Genomic DNA, 18,889 nt, shown 5'->3' with positions numbered 1-18,889 from the left:
CCCAGCACAAAGCATAGTTTCCTACAATAAGTAGTCTGGTGTCCAAACCTATTACATTTGCCAAGTCTCTTTTGTCTTATTTGTGAAATAGACTTGGCAGCTATGGATACCAGGTTTGGACACCAGGCAAGAATGGAAGGTCTTTTGATTTGAAGTTTAATGGAAGCTGCCTAGTTTGCCTTTATCTGCATGCATGGTAACCTATATCCATTGTTTTTACAAACAGGGTGCTCAAGTTGCGGATGGTGGTTTCAACTACAATATTTTGAAAATATTTGCAATTTGAAACCACCAACCAACAATTTGATATCCCCAAATACCATTTAAAACGTTATGTTTAAAAGAAGGGTGTTCTGTCCATGGTTCCTCAGGTGAAGTGCATCATGCTGCAGGTGTTCAATGGGCTGGAATATCTCCATGACAACTTCATCATCCACAGGGACCTGAAGGTTTCCAACCTCCTCATGACAGACAAGGGCTGCATCAAGATTGGTGAGTCAGGTGGTGGGAATCAAATGGTTACAAGCACTGCTGAATATGGGTGGGTACCAGTACAGCATACCCATACAAAACTGTTTTTTTGGGGGGACCGGTCCAAAATAATTATATGAGCAGGTATTCACACGTTTTGGAGATTACCTGTTGAAGGAAATGACAACAGTTGCCCATATTCTGAAATTTCCTTTAAGTTAAGGATTAGGTATTGTATTTGAGATAATGTATAAAGTTATAGAACCATGACTGTCACAAATTCACCTTTCTCATGATTCACAAATGTGGGACCATATTTTCTAAGGTGCACTTGATCATAGCTTTACAAAATTATAACCAGCATGTATTAAGATGGGATGTAAAATGGAAATAACAAGTTCTGTTGTTCTTGTATTCCAATGTCTATAGCTGACTTTGGTCTTGCCAGAACATTTGGACTGCCCCCCAAGCCTATGACCCCCAGAGTTGTGACCCTCTGGTATAGGTCACCTGAACTGCTGCTGGGGGCCAAGACACAGACTACTGCTGTAGATATGTGGTAGGTATCATTCTGAACTAGGGGTGAGTACGGGTACAGCGTACCGGTACAAAACCGGTTTTCCTCATTAAAGTGGTCCAGAAAAAACGGACCTGAATAAAAAAAGGTGGACCAGATGTTGGACAATTTAGGAAATTAACAGATTATTTGATCAGGCATTCACAGGTTTTGGCGCGTGCAAGTGGAAGAAAATAGCAAGAGTGAAGTAGAGTTTATAGTGACATATCTACCAAGTTTTACAGTCAATCGTACAGGTACAGTTAGCATTGTAGGATTTAAAAAAAAACAGTGTGAGTCTAATACTCCACCAAACAGATTTCTTTGTAGTGAAATGGACCATTGGTATAAGTCATACTGAATCAGGTCCAGGTTCAGGTCCGGACCTGGACCTGATCCTCTGGACCTGAACTGGATCTGAATTTTCTGTACCGGTACCCACCCCTATTCTGCACCATAGATTGTTCATGCCTTGTATTGTGTCCTTTGAATGTCTTTATACAATTGTCTGTTTTTCCTCCCATATGCAGTATACCAAACAGGAGAGCTAAAACTCAAATGTGGTGACATGAACATCCTATGTTACTTTTCAGGGCTGCTGGTTGTATATTTGGGGAGCTCCTGGCCCATAAGCCTTTGCTTCCAGGCAGATCAGAAATCCACCAACTGGAACTTATTGTGGAACTGCTAGGTATATCACTTTTTAAGGATATATGTCATAGCTAGCTGTACTTAATTATCTTGAAGGTAGTTGATTGGCACACTGTAACACAATCTTCATTTGTGTGAGCTGAAAACCCATCATTGGTTCATGTTTTTTTCAAGCAACAACAGATTTTAAGCAGTACATTACTGTGCAACCTTTGATATTAATTATTCTTTACATTTTTAGAATATTATTAGTCAAATATCTTAAATACGATATACATTTATATCAGAGCTCAGAGAGGTATGTCATCAACACAAACTCTTGACCACCTATTCCAACAATGATGCACTGATGCACTCCTCTGCCTTAGGTACCCCAAGTGAAGCCATCTGGCCTGGATTCTCCCAGCTGCCAGCATTAGAACAGATCAGCCTGAAGAAGCAGCCCTACAACAACCTAAAACATCGCTTCCCTTGGCTGTCTGAAGCTGGACTCAGACTTCTGAACTTCCTCTTCATGTATGATCCTAAGAAAAGGTAAGTGCAATGATACGTTCCTGGATTTCAAAAGGTCTGGTTGTATGTCTTCCTTTGTCCTGGCCTTTGGGACAGTGAACTAAGATTACTTCGTAGAGTTCTTCCTGTTGCTTGATGCTGTTGCAGACGTACTAGATCATGCGGTGGATGACTAGGGTCCAACATTTTCATTTATTTATTTATTTGTTCAGCTGTTTACAAACAGCCAGGGCTGCCCAACTAGCCGTAGGCTATTGCTAAAAGCTAACCCTGTACATGTTCGCACATGTTTACACACGACGGTTTATACCGCCCCTTACGGGGTGACACACCTGTCCGGGTGAATGATATAAATCACCATGTGGCTGATACGAGACAGAGGTTTGCCAGGCCTCCCTCCGGGTGATTTGAAGTGAATCACCAACTCCCGACAGAAGGGTCCAACATTAACTTAAATAGAGACATTGCAGCCCTCCTCCCTCTCCCTCCCTCCACTCCTTAAAAGTAGGCAGATCTGGGCACAAACACCTGCTAAATAGGAGAATACGCCCACATTACTTAAAAATCAAATTCGTACATGGTTGCTTTCTCAACGTGCAGGACAAAGGTCCTTGTAGTGTTTTTCTTTTTAACTTTTATATCTAAGATGATATAGGCATTGTATCACAGATACAGAAGTGTTGAATCGTCATTGCTGAAATGGTTGGTTTGTTTCAGGGGCAGTGCAGAAGAGTGTATGAAAAGTTCCTACTTCAAAGAGAAGCCCCTCCCCACAGAGCCTGAGCTGATGCCCACCTTCCCTCACCACAGGAACAGGAGAAGAAGTGTGCAGAGACCAGAGGCCAGGTCAGGCATGGTTGCACTATAGACTCTAACTTCTAAGTGGTTAGATATTGTACTTAAATCCATGATGAACCTAATCAGATATACATGTATATATGGCTAGAAAGTTATTGAATGATACATAATGAAATCATTACATACTTAATGACTTGAAGTATTCAGCTGGAGTGTTTCCAAAGATCATGCAAAGTTTATTTGTGATAACCCGGTGTGTTACGCCGAAGGGCGGTTATACCGGCTATATAGATACAAATACAGAATATGATACACTTACTTTTCAGACCGAAGGATCAGGATACAGCCTACAAAAGACCGGATTTTGGACAAGCTTTCTCCTCCCCAGTAAGTATAGTCTTAAAATTTACTGTGATTCTTTCCTTCTTATCACACACTGTTAAAATATTAGCCTTAATTATTCAATCATAGTATGTTTCATTTCATAACATCAATACCATACATGTAATATATTAGTTGTTTGTTATCACTTTTCTTGAAAACAAAGTACTTTATGCACAGTATTATCAAACATCTGTAAATTAAGTAGACTTTTTTCTTCTGTCCACAGGCAAAGAAGATGAAGCTATGACCATTGACCATCAACAAAATGCACAGACATAGTGGCTGCATATCACCCATGTTAGGCAATACACATCACAGCTCAGGCTGCCATGCCCTGGAACAATTTGTGAGCTGTTAGGTGATAAATCAGTGACTTGTGTTCTATAATGGATGGAGAAATATGACAAGCTCAGCAGGTTAATCAGCATCCTTAGAATTCAAACACTGTGTAGGAAGTGTACAAAAGACAAATCATATATAGTGGCATTACCCAGAATAAAGAAGGAACATATTTATGCACAATGTGTGGCACACTAAATCTGAACCTAAGAATCTATAAAGAATTATACTCCTATGTTGTTAGCGCTAGAGCTGTATACAAAACAATTTGTGTCATAACATGTTTGTAATGTCTTGAGAATTGTGGAACACAGGCATGCTGTGACGACTTATAATATATAGATGTTTTTGTAAGACTCTGACTGCTCTTACTCATTGCACTAAAAGCTTTACTGTTTTTTTTTACTGTTTGTTCACCACTGACTGATGTTTGGTAACGGGTGATTGGTTTAAGTTGGAATATACCATCTTACAGATTTCCAAATTGTACTAGGTAAGTGCATATCATCAGTTATTATGTTTTAAAACTTAATGTCTAACTTTTGTGATCATTGAAGTCTATATTACATAATTAAATGGAATTACTCTAATAGAATGTGTGTTGCTCCTATTTTGTTATCTTCCAACTCAAGTGGTATGCTTTGCATCTAATTCACTTCACCTGTGGAAACCGTAGTCCCCTGGAGACTCTATTGTTTGTAAGTTGCCTAGTTGTTAAGCAAACATATTATTTACAAATTGTAAAGACATCTGATATGGCCTATTGTCTGCCCGTACTATTTGACTTGAGAACAAATATGTTGCTATGTATCTAGCTATGGGCTTTTATTGACGGTAGAGCTGCTATAACACACACCAGCAGGAACCCAAATCATGGCTGTACCGTCAACTTTGGGGACACAAAAGCATGAGTCTCGGAGGGTCACCTTTGGTGGACAGGGACAAGGAGAAGGAGAGTTTGATGGTCTTAGGGGCGTTACAGTATCACACAAGGGAGACATCTATGTTGCAGACAGCGGGAACCAGAGAATCCAAGTCTTCACCCTGAAGGGAAGATTTGTCAGGCAGTTTCCAACATTCGTGTCTTTTGAACAGAACATGTACCCGCTTGATGTGGCCATCGACAAGGAGGAAAACCTGTGGGTGGTGGGGGAGACAAGGCCTGGTGATTTTGCCATGCAGTACTCCAAAAAGGGCAGGGTGCTGAGGAAGATCGACCTGAGGTATACGGGGGATAGAACGTCTTCTGGAGTTGCAGTGGACACCAGGAAGGACCACATCCTTGTCGCACAAACCATAAGAAGCTATAAAATGCATGGTGAGGTGCAGGTGCTGAGGCCAGATGGAACGTGTGTGAGAACTGTGGGCCGTTACCAGGGGATGCAGGACCCACAGTATATAACTGTTGATGGGCAAGGCAACATCATTGTGTCAGACCTCTGTACCCACTCTGTTTATGTGTACGATGAAGATGGCCAGTTTGTGCATAAGTTTGGAGATGAAAGTCTGTGGAAGCATCTCATCTATGGCATCTGTACAGACAAGTCGGGTAATATCATTGTCGCAGTGTCCACCGGTGGGGTTGTGGACATGTTCGATAACACAGGCAGGTTTCTCAAACACATCATGACAGACGTAGGGCCTCCATGGACTGTTGCCATGGCAACAAAGGGGCGGCTTGTGGTGACTGATTATGACAGCAACAGTGTCAACATCGTTCCAATTACTGAACCTGAGTGAATAGATCAGTGAACTTGTGTAAACACTCACAATGAGCAAGTGTACACGTGTTTTTAATGTCTGTTCTTTGTTTAGCTTGAAAATATTCAGAGAAAAAATTCTACATCAAATCTCTTTTATACTGTCCACAAAAAAAATTCTATATCAAATCTCTTTTAATACTGTCCGCATACAATGTACATGTAGGCACGTTAACGACCTGGACCTCTTGACAAAAATGGTTCTCCTGATAAAGGGATTGCACTATTGTTTGTAAAAGAAGTATCAAAATTGCAGACTGATTTAAGTTAACGTTACAAAGTTACATCTCTTTTACGTTGTACCTAATTTGTGTGACTTTAAAAACATGATTTTTTTTACACAATGTGTGCAAACGCATTGAATATTTACTGGAATATTTCAGGTTTCACTTATTGTTTATCATTAAATGCTGCTATATGACTCTTTTCACTACATGTGTTGTTTGCAAAAAAGTATCAAAGTTATAGACTGATTTAAGTTCCATACAAAGAGTTACATGTCTTCTTCTTTGTACCTGATTTGTGTGTGACTAATTAAGAACATGAATTCCTTGCACAATTTATGTCAACACAGTGAATACAGTATTTCAGGTTTCACTTATTGTTCATCATTGAATGCTGCTATATGACTCCTTTCAATAAATGGTCTGCTCTACAATGATGATGTTGTTGCTTGACATCGTAGGGCCACAATGGGTTGTTATTAGAACCTTCATATTTTCATTCCATATCATGACACTGTATAAATATTACTGGGCATGAGTTTTATCCTCCTGTTGACTGATGATGGCTGTCCCAGTCAGGAAGCGAGCCACACCAAAGAGCAGCATGATGGCAATGGTTGTGGACATCACTGTTACGTAGTGGCTGATGCTGGGGAGAAACAGAGAGTTAATCAACAAGGTAGTCTCACATGTGCAACTGTGACAGTGTTGGAAGTATCCATGTGCATTCATCATCTATCACAAGGATATTTTAAGCATTGTAAGCAAAAAACAATACCTTGTGCCAATCTCCAGCCAACTGCCTGTGTCCTGCACCAGAAAGAAGAAGTGCTGGAGGAAAAAAAAAGATGAAACCACAGTACTCTGTGTACACTACTCTGTAGAGTCACATTTTTTGGATTTGCAAAGATTTGGCCATAATTACCTTGATAACAAAAATCTACTCCCATTACCAAAGCTTTCATTACTTGTCTAGTATTCTATACATATCATAACAAAACAAGACTATTACAAATAATATTGATCACTATCGATTGACTGAAAAAAGTTAACACTACAAACTGCATCTGCTTACCAGTCCCATAAGGTCAGACATCAACAAGACTGTCAGGAAAAGGCTATTGAATGACAAGACAAGATACATTAATTAGAAACATGGCTTAATGTGTAAAAAGTAGTATGTAAAAGTCTATGCAAACATTGCTAGCTTGGTGCAATCGACATCAAAAGTAAAGACCCCAAAATGCACCTAGGCATAAAATCTAGTCCAAACCTTAGCACAAAGAAGACTTGACTTATCTGCAGTGTCATCTAATTACTGCATGTGTGTGCACAGTGGTGTACTAAACAAAGACATTTAAAATTAAGAACTAACAGGATTAATAGAGACAAGAGATTAATGCCATATATCAGCTTCATGCTTATCTTTCATACCAAGTTTGTACTATGATCATAATCACCTTCTTGTTGGTACCTGTACCACCACATCTACTGCCCTGAATGCACAGGTCACCATCAAGAATGGAACCATGATCTATGAAAAACAACAGTTGAAAAGAAAAAAATTCAGATATGTACATATAAGCATGTCAGTCCATAGAAACAATAAAATTCCTTGCTAGAGGGATCAAAGAAGTCATCAACTTCAGAGTTATACAACCATCCCTAAACGGAGAGACGGTGGGCACTGGGCACATAGACCTCCTGCCACTTATATGACCTGATGCTCACCAAATCACGTGTGCTAATCTACATTTTGTATATAACGTCATGACATCACAGAAGCAGTGGACTGCTCATTCCTTGACAAAGACTGAAGATGATCAGCCAACAAGTTGGGTAAGTCCATTTTTGTGTTGGAAATTACAGTTTAACCTGTATCAGAATGACGTCTACCAACACAGAAGAACTTTCATGTTAAAATTCTTTACAATGAGTCAACAGTGAGTCAATAGATAACAGTGAGTCCCACCTTTAACAGCAGCAGTGACCCCATAACAAATGGGTTGAAGACTGTGAGAAAGCAGTATATGGACTGAGGGTCAAAACTGTAAGAAAAGAGTCAAAATTTATGTTGCATATTAGATCTATGTTTGAAAAAGAGGTTTGTCAATTTCTTCCTAAGGAAAGTCTATTTATGGGGTAATCCTGCAGCAATCAAAACATGATTTTGTCATAAGTCCTTCAGTGAAGAATATATCATAATAGGATATATCATGATGAATAGTGTACAGCTCACTACCTTTAATTAGATACTACAAAATAACTTGAAGACCACTTCGCCATATAATATTGCTGGACGTGAAATGACAAGTCATGCACCTCTGCCTCACCTGTTAATACTTGCTATATTCCCTGTGCCAAAGAATGCTGTGATTATGAAAAATACCTGAGAGGATGGTTAAGGATCAACGTGACAAGGCAATACAATATAAGCCGCCATAAAACAGTAAAGGACAACGACTACACATTATGATTCTGAACCATAATGTCATTACAATACAACATATGATACCACACAAACTACTAGTAACATGTTCCAATACGAATCAAATTGACCAATGAAATTTTCTATGCTGGTTTAGCCTGTTTATAAAAAAGAAACTTCTGATCAACAAATTGCCAAATACTTTGTAAGTGATCTACTCATCAATGATGTTAAAGATCTTATAAGGATACAAAGAAATAGGCATGGCGAATGTTGTCTGCTGTCATCTGCTTTCTGTTGCTGTCTGGCAGCACTACTGTGAATGAAATGTCTTCCAGCTGGAAGAAATAGACCGATTGACTTATTCAACACCAGAACAGAAGACAAGGTTTTCAATATACAACAAAAGCAATGGACAAAGCAAAAGCTTAAGATGAAACAATCAGTACAGTATGTTTACTAATCACTAAGGGATATGATGTTATTTGGAGCACAATGCCATGTACAATTATCAGAAATAAGTAAACACAGTGATACCTTTCTGTGACTATAGTTTGACAGTCCATGTTCCATTTGCAGCCAGAAGAACATGGTGAAACCCAAGGTCAGACAGAACAGGGCCTCATGAGTGGGGGGAGTCAAGGTCATACATTAAATTTAAATTACTGAGAAACCCTTTTGACTTATCAATGAATCACTAAATACTCTAATTTATATTCCCTCACAAAGCTTATACAGTTCAATAGTCAAAGCAAAGGAGAAATGCAGAAGAAACACAGCATGCATGCAGAAGAGGAGATATCTCCTTTGTGTATTATGACTATTTCCCAAGTCAGAGAACTTCTAATGTTTGTTTTAGAGGACACATATCTGATAAGTTTCCTGAGAGACTGTGATCATCATGTGTTCCTCTTGTGACCTGCTAATCACTCACACCCTAGGAGCAGACCAGGGCAGAGTTGATGGACAACAGGCTCCTACATCCTTATGTCTGGGGCTAATCATGCGTGCAAAATCAATAACCCACAGATATCAGCTATGATTCTATCGGGTTTTGTTTCTATATCCTTCAGTCATACATAAGAATCACATTGGGAAAGTGTCACTAGTATGTGTTGACTGTATGACTGAGGTTTCATAAAAAATGCTACCAGTATTGCATTATCTCAATTACACATCATAGTACAAGACCTTCCGCATGTTATACATCAGGTAAGACACAAAATGTAGCTAATGATGAAAGGATATGCTGTGGACAGCAGCAGGTACAGGGTCATGAGGGCCAGGGTGATGCTGAGGAGTCTGGGATACAGCAGGCGCAGACTCAACAGGGGCAGCAGGAAGGTACAACCTGCATGGGGGCCAGCACACACAAATAGATAAAAGTTATGACCCCCTCCTACAAAAGTGGTGTGTTCCTGATGTCACTGCTGGAGATAGATGGGTCATTCTGTGAACAAGGTTGAGATTGACCAAAAATTTAAAGGGTCAATCTCAGGTCCCTATAGTTTAATCCAGTGTTGAAAGTAAAGTGTTAGCATTTTTCTATAATGTATTCTACCAACACAGATGAACTTTCATGCTAAAATAGATAGTGTTGAAGTTATTGACATTTCTGCACATATCCATAGGCGGTGCTGCAGATATGTCTTTAGACAACCCTGTTCTCTTGAGACAAACAATTTCATAGGACATTCAAATTACTGTAAGACTTGCAATTGCTTACTTATCATTTCGTAAACTGTCATGGTTTATCAAAAGAACAGTAAGATTTATTACTGACCTAACATGGTCCAACTAAACACTCGGTTGAAGACAGGGTTGCCCTCCTTGTTCAGAAGACTTGCAGCTGTGCTGTGTCTCACATATACAGACATGACCATCAACAATATCTGAGGGGGTGACAGATTAAAACATGGAGATTAACACAGATAAGATCTTGTTACACAAAACACATTATCTGAGCCTGACTAAAAAGCAGTTTTCAACATACAGAAAAGGAAGAAACAGAGAGAAACACTGTGATCAATACTGACCTGTGCTATGATCAACACAAGGGATGATTTGGAGTTACTAGACAGAAGTTTGGTCTCTTTTCTGTTCAGAAACAAATTTGATTATTACAGCAAAACACATGATACATTCTGCAATCAGAAGAATGAAAAAATATCATTGTGAAATAGACAGAGGTAGAATAGCAACCAGACCTCTTCATATCTTACATTACCTTGAGGCACACCAAAAGGCAGCAACAGCCCCAAGGATTCCTGCCAAAATCCTAAAATCAGAAGAGATTTTGATATTTTGTAAGATTTTGGAAAGTGGGAGTGATGATGAATGAAAATCACACAAAAACAATATCTTTAATGGCACGTCTCCCTAGAAACGTAATAGAAATGTTCAGACACTTTCAGAATGATGATTCAGTGCTTACACCAAGGAGTAATTTGGCTCTCTTCCAACAACTGGCAGCATGGGGAAAACAGCCAGAAGTAGGGAAGATATAGTCCAGCCCACCAAAGTCATCTGCTGAAAGTGAAGTACCGTACATAAAATCATCCTCGGCATTTGCTCGTGGCTGAGCATTAAGTTCATATCAAATCAGCCTTGGTTATTGCTTGTGGATGACTCATACGGCTACTCCAGCCCATGGCAGTACGGAAAAGTCTGGAGCACTTTTATAAGACCGTAAATAAAATAAATCTTAAGAATTGATCACTCTTCTTGTAGTATTTGCGATCACTCAAAATTAAGTATTGGCAGATGTTACGTCAGACTTTTCCAAACATTCAACACCGGTAACATATATGCAAACCTTTCTGGTTATTGGCTTAAGAGGAAACACATTCCCACCTGCCCACAGTGGATGTTCAGAGACAGCCAAGGCCAAAGGGCCATGGCCACTAGTCCTAATGTAAGCAGCTGTCGCCAGAAGAAACTCAGCACCTGCACGGGTTGTACAACAGGACTGATCTTTAGTACTGTGACTTGAGATATCACGGGAAGAATAGCTTTTAGAAATTAGTACGAAGTAACAAGGATAGGTACAATGTGTGGAACGGATAAATGATTCTGTTCCAATGAGAGACACAGCATGGAGAACTGATACATGATTCAGCACCAAGGACAGGCACAATGTGCACAACAGATACATACTTTAGCACTAAGGACAGACACAATGTGCACAACTGATACATGATTCAGCACCAAGGACAGGCACTATGTGTGGAACTGATAAATGATTCTGTTCCAATGAGACACAGCATGTGGAATAGCTACTTCAGCACACCTACCAACAGCTCTAAGCTGAGAACTGCAAGTACACAGGACCCAAGCAGGGAGAGAGTCAGGTTGTTGGCCTTTATGTAGTCTGCCAGTTTGTAAATGTCAGAGCCTCTGGAAAGGGAAAACTGATGCATTAAAATTACAAATACATCAAAAATATGTAGAACAGTTGACAGTTTGATGGAAGCCTTGTTGTAACATTATCCTATGCATATAATTAGTGGTCTCCATAGCAAATTGATATAGGATGTCCTTAATGTTATTCTCATCATGAAAATGGAAGACATTTCAAGTTATGCAACAGGAATTTGCTAAGTATATGAAGACATCAAAATTGTATAGAAACAACTAAAACTGCACCTCTGTAGAACGCAGTAGAGAATCCAGGCAGGTGGGAGACAGTACACGTAGTATGTCCATGGAGCCTTTATCACTACAGCAAAATGGAATATGACAGCATTAACATTTCATCATAATCACGATCCTGTACATATCAGACCATCCAGTGAAGTAGACATCCAGTAAAAATAAAATTGTGATATATTAGACCTGGGCTTTCTTCAGCTTCAATTATTTTTCTGTCCCTCTCATTGTTTGGGAGCCAATGTTGTTCATTTTCCTTGTAAAATCTGTTATTTTAAGCCCAGTATTGGACATAACAGAACACTTCACATAATCAGACATGTGGAAGTGGTAACACACAATGTAAGAAGGAGATGAAGAATTTTTTGTTTACCCAGAAGGAAGAGCAGGATAGCAGCTGCCAGTGTTCCACACACAAGTTCTGAGACATTGTCCTGTACCTTGGTCCATGCATCAACTGAGTTCTTTACCTACATAGTGGAAAAAAATTGTATTTGTCTTAAGACAATGTTTCTGCACAGTGTGACAGTATTTCAAATACTCGACAACTGTTTTAAGCATTTAAAAGGATTGAGATTGAAATAATGAGAAGATGAAATAATACAGACTTCTCACCTTGTACAATTTTTGCTGCTGTATGATGGTGGTGTGGTCTCTTAGCAACACCAAGACAACATACGACATCCAGCCTATAAACCCTAGGGTCACACTTGTACTGAAACAAAATGAAAACACTTGTATGACATCTAACCGATCTAAAGGAATCTGATATTCTTCTGACAGAAAGCAGAATAGTTTACAACGTGTCTTAAAATAGAATCTAACCATTCATTCAATATATGATGGTCTATGAGTCAAAATAAATTGTCCTACCATAGAAAGAGCCTGTCATAGGTGTGATAATAATGTAGTCCTTTCAAAGCAAGGTCAATCAGCTCTCTGCATTCTAGTATCTGAAAGCAGTTCATTGAAAGGGCAAGTCATTTGGGAATAAATCAGTTATATCAATAGAACCAATACATGACATAAACGCAAAGGACTGATGCAATATACAGCACTGACATACTTTTCAGTACAGATGATGGGTACAATGTGTGGAACTGACACATGGTTTAGTGCCAAGGACAGGTACAATATGTAGAACTGATGCACGATTCAGTACCAAGGACAGAAACAATGTGTAGAACTGATGCACGATTCAGTACCAAGGATAGACACAATGTGTGGAACTGATGCGTGATTCAGTACCATGGACAGACACAATGTGCGGAACTGATGCATGATTCAGCACCAAGGACAGATACAATAAACAATACATATAACTGAGGCATGTTTCAGTACCAAGAATAGGCATCATGCATTGAACTGACACATGGTTCAGTACCAAGGACAGGCACAATGTGTGGAACTTGTTTATGATTTAGCACCGAGAAGAGACACAGTGTGTGTGTAAAAGATACATGAAAAGTAAAGCAAAAAACAACTTACTGCCTTTTGATACTGCTGTGTCTGCATCAAACTAACAATGTTTCTAAGCATGTTTTGTTGCTTGCTGGGTGTCAGGTCACTAATAGGGTAAAATATGAGACACAAATTAACAAACTGTTTTCTTTCAAGGCCTTTGAAAATCTTTCAAAATGGGGCTATTAATCAATATCAGCAACGTAAAGCATAAAAATTAAAAGTAAAGCTCTACCTGTATGGAATGAAGAACACTGATAATGTTGTTTCCCTCTTCTGCTTCATTTTCACCTGGAACAAACCAAAAATACAATTATACCATTTCCTATCACTTAGAAATGGCATCGAGTCCAGACAGAAATGATAATAAAAATATTAAGACAACACCATTTGCACAGATTTTAGAAGGACATGGATCAGAGCTCACCTCAAATTGTTCCACCACCTGTCTGGCATTAGTAAACAGACTCTCTGCCTTAAACCCATCCGTGTTGTCCAAATAGTCCAAAGGAAGGGTGCCCTAAACATATCAAACCAAAATGTTGAAGATACAGTTAATCCCCAAATAACTATCAGAGTTTAAAATCAACCAAATGTACCTGTTCCAAAATTGAGTACACTTGATGATCACATCAACAAAACTAAATACTGTAATTGCAGAAATGTTCACGGTGGCTTTATGTTTGAGGTTTTTGCGGTAGCCACTTCACCGCGAACTTAAAACCACCACAAACATTTTTCCATTATAGGTTTTTACTACAGTCAATGGTGCTACCGCGAACACTCCATTTTTTCGCTTCCACGAAAGTAAATCCCTGTAAACTTACATGCATTTACAGTAGAAAACAACGCTTACCACAGAGTTGAGTGGGAAAGGGACTCCAATAAGGGATGACATGAGTGGAGCGATATCTGCCTGTGAAACAAATTTTGTTAAAGCTATGTGAAAAACTGTATCCAGACAATGTTTCCTTGCATTTGAAATGGAGTACACATTAATAACCAAAAAGAAATTGTCAAGAAGAGGCTTCAGATAATTCTAAAACTCTTCTGTTGTACCTGGTTCACATCACATCTTCTGATGTTCTCCAGCTTCCATTCTGTAAAAAAGAGTAGTTTTGTGGATAAACCTGAACTGCTGTTTTGTATTCTCAGCTTTAGCTTTATATGGAATCAGCTAAATCCATACTCCTTAAATAAACTTGTGTATCAACGTAACACTGGTAAGAATTTTAGCTCAGCTTTTCACCAAACCAAGGAGCTTATATATATATCTCAATATAAGCTCCTTGACCAAACCAATCTAGATCAATTAGTTCTAGAGCAGAGTAACTATAACATAACTGACCCTGACCAAACCCATCCATGTAGTCCTGAGTGTTTCCAGACTGGGGCCCTGCTACTCCTGCTCCCCAGGCCAGCAGGGGGGTCAGGGTTTCCGAGGGGTGGCCTGCACCATGGGAGCCTACAGGGGTGGGCAGGATAGTCTATATCTGCACATGCTTGACTATACAAAACCATAAGCATATGGAATGTGGCATCAAATGGCCAAGTGGCTAAGCTAGTGGACATGAGACTTTGATCCCTGGCATTTCTGGCAAGACTTGTGTCATTGGAAAAAGCTCCCTGTGTGAAAATCAACTCGCCCCGAACGGTTCGAACCGGTCCGAGGGCAGTCCGAGCGGTCCGCCTACGTCAAAGCCGTCCGGCCCGCGAGGCTGCCAGTCCGAGCGCCGGGCGGTGAACCGTCATTAAGTGGTTCAGCACGTTCGGCAGTTCAGGACCGCCGGACGCTTCGGGCGCCGTAAAACACTTAGAAAAAATTGCCGCCGCCCTGCCAAATTTTGTCTAAGTCCCTAAATTGTATGAAGCCGTGCGACAGCGCCCCCTTCCGTACACTAGGCGCAGCGGCCAGAAGAGCAGTAGAGTCCGTAGGTGAGACTATTAGACATTGTTAGAGGCATGCATTACGTCCATTATTGCGGGGCAACAGCCAGAGCGGGCGAACACTAATAGTAATAGCGTTGCACTATCGCCAGAACAATACAAAATGTACTATGAAAATTTAAAAAATTGAGATTTTTCTACCTTCAAATCTACAACTTTTCTTCTATATTATATTTTGGCCGCGACTAATGAATGGGTGACGTGTTTTCTTGTACATATATGTCACCACGCACGGCTGTCTGAAGTGAAGAGTAGAGTATAATACAATACTCAATAGAGTAGCAAAAACCAACTGATGGGTCTTCTAGTAAAGTTTACATACACTTATAAAATGCTGTTCATTTTCCAATTTCCAGCTTACAGTGTTGAGTCACCCTTTGAAGAATCTGCTCCGCTACTCAGTGCAGTTTTTCTGCATGTGCGAACGTTGCTCAGAAAGCCCGGCTGTCCAGTGTGCGAGATGATTTTGGAGGGTTGGCGGAAACGGCTGCCAGGCTGCACCCGCTGAAATAGCTGCCCGGTCTGGTCCGGACATCCCGCCTGTGAGGCGCACGTGAGCGGCGCTCTGGTGGTCTTTGATCAGAGTATGAGTCATTCGTGTTGAAGATTAATTGCTGGCGGCAGCCGTTTGATGTGTACAGTGTGGGACAATCTATTTACTGGCTAGCCAATCGCTACGATTTGTACGAAATGAGCCGGAGACGTTGATTTTCACTGCAAATAATGAGCCACATGATTGGTTGTAAGAAACTGAAACTGAAATCCTATGCCCCACTATCAAGTTTCTTGGAAATTCATCTGAATATGGCGAGCCAAAACACGTTGTTCAACCACGTGATTAAGACAATGCCAAAATTTTCGCAGTTACATATTGCCACATTTTGTGACATAATTTAGGTTGTGGGCCCTGTCCGAGTTTTATGGACGGGAAAATACGTCTGGGAGAACTGCGACAAATGCCTGTTTGTCTAATGAAGTCGGCAGGCTTGATTGCCGACTTGCATGTCGGCTTGCTCTCTCCTTGCAGGAAAATGTTAGTCTCTACCAGTACCAGACTCCGGGTCGCTGGAAAACCGTAGAAATAGAATGAATAGAAGAGTAAGCCGGCCAGGGAACAGTACGCGACCTGCACAGTTTGGATTGTCCATCACGCCCATGCAGCGTTGAGTACGCGGATCACACCTACATGTTTATCCTCTCGACCATTATTAAAGGGTAATCTGCCACGAAGTACCAGTCCTTGTATCGTATCTCGTGCACTACCAAATGCCGTGCATGCAGCATATAAAATCTTTATTGACACGACAAAAGTAAAGCGACTTTCGTAAGGTCTATAACTAAACAGACATATGAATATCTATAGGTATGAACAAGTCATTGTTACGAAGTCTGTTCTCATGAAGAATGAATATGTTTTAGTCCTGTTTGTCTCTTTATTTTTCTCTAGCGATAAATGAGAAAAAAGTCTTAAACACGTAACAGCAGATACCGCTTGGATAGTCGCAGTGGCATGGCGAATAAGAATTCGGCACGCCGTATTTCGTTTCTAAATCACACGAACGCTATATTGTCCGTTCTGCTGTCGTGTTTGATTTACTAACTACATTGCCCACGCCAATTAAATCGTTGTCTTCCAAGCCCAGTGTAATAAAGTACTATAAGAAGAATAAACGACAATGCTATTGTAGGTCACCCTGGCACCTGAGGTCTTCACCATACGACTCGGGATTGATCATGCTCGCACGGCGTTAAAACGGGTGGGGAAAAGTTTCGGACCACCATTGTTTTCTGTAGAACTAAATATAATCTTTCTACCCTATGATTAAATAATTGTCTCTGGCGCTTTACAAATAAGACGACATTGAGTTGCGCTACGTTTCGATTGACTGTCATTGTACCAAGCGACGATTCTGTCCAAATGTGCAATAATACGGGAGATAATGTTGAAAATGTATTTAGCATCTTTATTGCCTTTCATGGCGTCCGGCATTATCTCGCCTTGTGGACAATACCTAACATGATTTGTGAAGTGCAATATTTTGAATGTTTCTCACTTACCAAAATTTCCACCATCGTTTGGAGTCAAAGCGCATGCTTTGGCCGGAAAGGAACTTGTGAGCAGTACCTGGTTGGATCACCTGTTGGACGACCTGTAGCAGCGAGACTTCAATCGACTCTCTGAAAACGTGTTGAGTTTGACCAGTGATATTCCCCTTGACATTATATCAAGAAAGTGGGACTAAAAACAAGTACAGTGCTGTGTCACGCTGGAGTACGGTATCCAAAACAGGACACGGGGAACGGTTAGCCGAACATCTAACGCCACCATTTTATATGCATATTGTTGTTAGAAGTGTTAGAACTACTTTATCATTTTGACCTGTACTTAGCTTTAAGAGCATAAACGTACAATAAAAATTCGAAAATATATTACTCGTTAGTCGAAGCGACGACTGGATCAAGAAACGCCGTGGATGGCTGCATCCAGCACGTTACACTTACAGAAGGAGAGACTATGCACTACCCGTGCGTCGCAAATTGATAGGGGTTGGGGTTGGGGATGGTGACGCACAATCTAGGGGTCAGTGTCATGTTCCCCTGAGAAATTTGGACGCTTCATCCTTCGTAATATGAAAGGTTAGACTTAGAGAACTGCCCTGGATCTGGCCAGGGACAGGCGGATCTCAGGACACGCAACAGTGCCTCCCGAACCGTTCTGAACGTTCGGACCGGCTATCACGATTATTGTCAGCAGGGTGTCAAGCTTGAAAGACTCCCCTGTCTGCCCCTGGGGATAACATGAGCATTGCGCGTGCGTCGCGGTCATTTCAAATTGAAAACTCATCAGTAAACCGTTTCCTGATGTCCTGTGTTATTTTTCCGCTTTTTAGTCTTATACTAAGGCTAAATGTACAGACTATCATGGATAAGTTGGAAGAGGTGTCGCGTGAGGGGTTTGTACGTTGTCGTTTCGGGTCAGGATGCATCAAACTGCCATGGAGAGATGGAAAAGGACTAGCAACACAAACAATTTGTGTGGAATTATGTTCTGGTGCTGTTCCAACCGACTGCCGAAACTTCCGTGGAATACGAACGGACTGGAATGCAAACATCCCTTCTTCATGTTCAAGACTGAACTGGTAAGAAACTGTTTTACATCGTTTAGCTGTGTTACCAAGTGTGTTAGATGTGAAATTATCAACAGCACAGTCAAAATCCTGGCTAACTGAAGGCATGTATTTTTCCGCACTTACTGGGACTCCTGTGGGCTGTATTATGCACAATGTTGTTTCAGCGCCCATTTTCGTGGAAACACAGTGGTATGATGACGTAATTTTCACTTGTTGCAGCAAAGAGGAAGTCATGTTTCCACGTACCGTTGCAAATTATATCATAAATATAACCTTCTCGGCGAAGATAATGATGTGATTATGATCGTCTTACAATTTCCGCATACACCACTGATCGGAGGTAATTTTAAATCCATGACGAAGGTAACGAAGTTATTTCCTCAATGTCCCGGGTTTGATAAAACCTCCCTGGTTGGGGGCAACGTTCTCACGGGTCGGACATGTCGGAGCCAGGCGGATCTCTGGACACGCCACAGTAAATCCCGAACCGTTTGAACCGTTCGGACGGGCTATCGGGATTATTGTCAGCAGGGAGTCAAGCTTGAGAAACTCGCCTGCCTGCCCCTGGGGATAAAACC

At 40.6% G+C, this 18,889-nt stretch overlaps 4 protein-coding genes and 1 long non-coding RNA gene across 5 annotated transcripts in view; 2 read left to right on the top strand and 3 right to left on the bottom strand.

Moving 5' to 3' along the window:
* The window catches only part of LOC118408861 (cyclin-dependent kinase 10-like), a gene marked incomplete at its 5' end in the record, with an annotated part of 4,967 nt that extends 929 nt beyond the window's left edge, over positions 1-4,038 (top strand). The window contains 7 exons of the mRNA XM_035809721.1: positions 372-492; positions 901-1,030; positions 1,621-1,718; positions 2,047-2,212; positions 2,909-3,037; positions 3,316-3,376; positions 3,600-4,038. Of these exons, the coding sequence (XP_035665614.1) occupies positions 372-492; positions 901-1,030; positions 1,621-1,718; positions 2,047-2,212; positions 2,909-3,037; positions 3,316-3,376; positions 3,600-3,620 (726 nt within the window). The remainder of the gene's footprint in view (positions 1-371; positions 493-900; positions 1,031-1,620; positions 1,719-2,046; positions 2,213-2,908; positions 3,038-3,315; positions 3,377-3,599) is intronic.
* Positions 4,039-4,585: 547 nt separating this feature from the next.
* LOC118408860 (tripartite motif-containing protein 3-like) lies at positions 4,586-5,452 on the top strand. Its single transcript, XM_035809720.1, has one exon. It carries the CDS (start codon positions 4,586-4,588, stop codon positions 5,450-5,452), a length of 867 nt encoding a protein of 288 aa, XP_035665613.1.
* A 693-nt stretch (positions 5,453-6,145) lies between these two features.
* LOC118408859 (GPI ethanolamine phosphate transferase 1-like) lies at positions 6,146-10,019 on the bottom strand. The gene is made up of 10 exons (XM_035809719.1): positions 9,908-10,019; positions 9,373-9,475; positions 8,662-8,752; positions 8,376-8,462; positions 8,030-8,085; positions 7,669-7,744; positions 7,157-7,230; positions 6,772-6,814; positions 6,475-6,527; positions 6,146-6,345 (listed from the first exon to the last, which is right to left on the bottom strand). The coding sequence occupies exons 1-10, from the start codon at positions 10,005-10,007 to the stop codon at positions 6,222-6,224; spliced, it is 807 nt and encodes a 268-aa protein (XP_035665612.1). The 5' UTR covers positions 10,008-10,019; the 3' UTR covers positions 6,146-6,221.
* A 130-nt stretch (positions 10,020-10,149) lies between these two features.
* On the bottom strand, positions 10,150-10,650 carry LOC118408857. The gene is made up of 3 exons (XR_004830368.1): positions 10,559-10,650; positions 10,352-10,402; positions 10,150-10,221 (listed from the first exon to the last, which is right to left on the bottom strand). It is a non-coding gene; the product is annotated as an uncharacterized LOC118408857 (long non-coding RNA).
* A 297-nt stretch (positions 10,651-10,947) lies between these two features.
* Positions 10,948-14,698, bottom strand: LOC118408858 (GPI ethanolamine phosphate transferase 1-like; the record flags this gene model as incomplete). Its single annotated transcript, XM_035809717.1, has 12 exons — positions 10,948-11,070; positions 11,418-11,520; positions 11,770-11,842; positions 12,146-12,242; positions 12,388-12,487; positions 12,646-12,725; positions 13,261-13,339; positions 13,469-13,524; positions 13,661-13,753; positions 14,090-14,149; positions 14,293-14,333; positions 14,582-14,698. Coding segments are annotated over 12 exons (1,022 nt in total), but the record flags the coding sequence as incomplete, so codon positions are not given.
* Between the last annotated feature and the right edge of the window lie 4,191 nt (positions 14,699-18,889).

The sequence above is a fragment of the Branchiostoma floridae genome, unplaced genomic scaffold (assembly GCF_000003815.2).
Source record: "Branchiostoma floridae strain S238N-H82 unplaced genomic scaffold, Bfl_VNyyK Sc7u5tJ_465, whole genome shotgun sequence".
NCBI classification, from domain to species: Eukaryota; Metazoa; Chordata; class Leptocardii; order Amphioxiformes; family Branchiostomatidae; genus Branchiostoma; species Branchiostoma floridae.
This window is presented reverse-complemented; position numbering and strand designations above follow the sequence as displayed.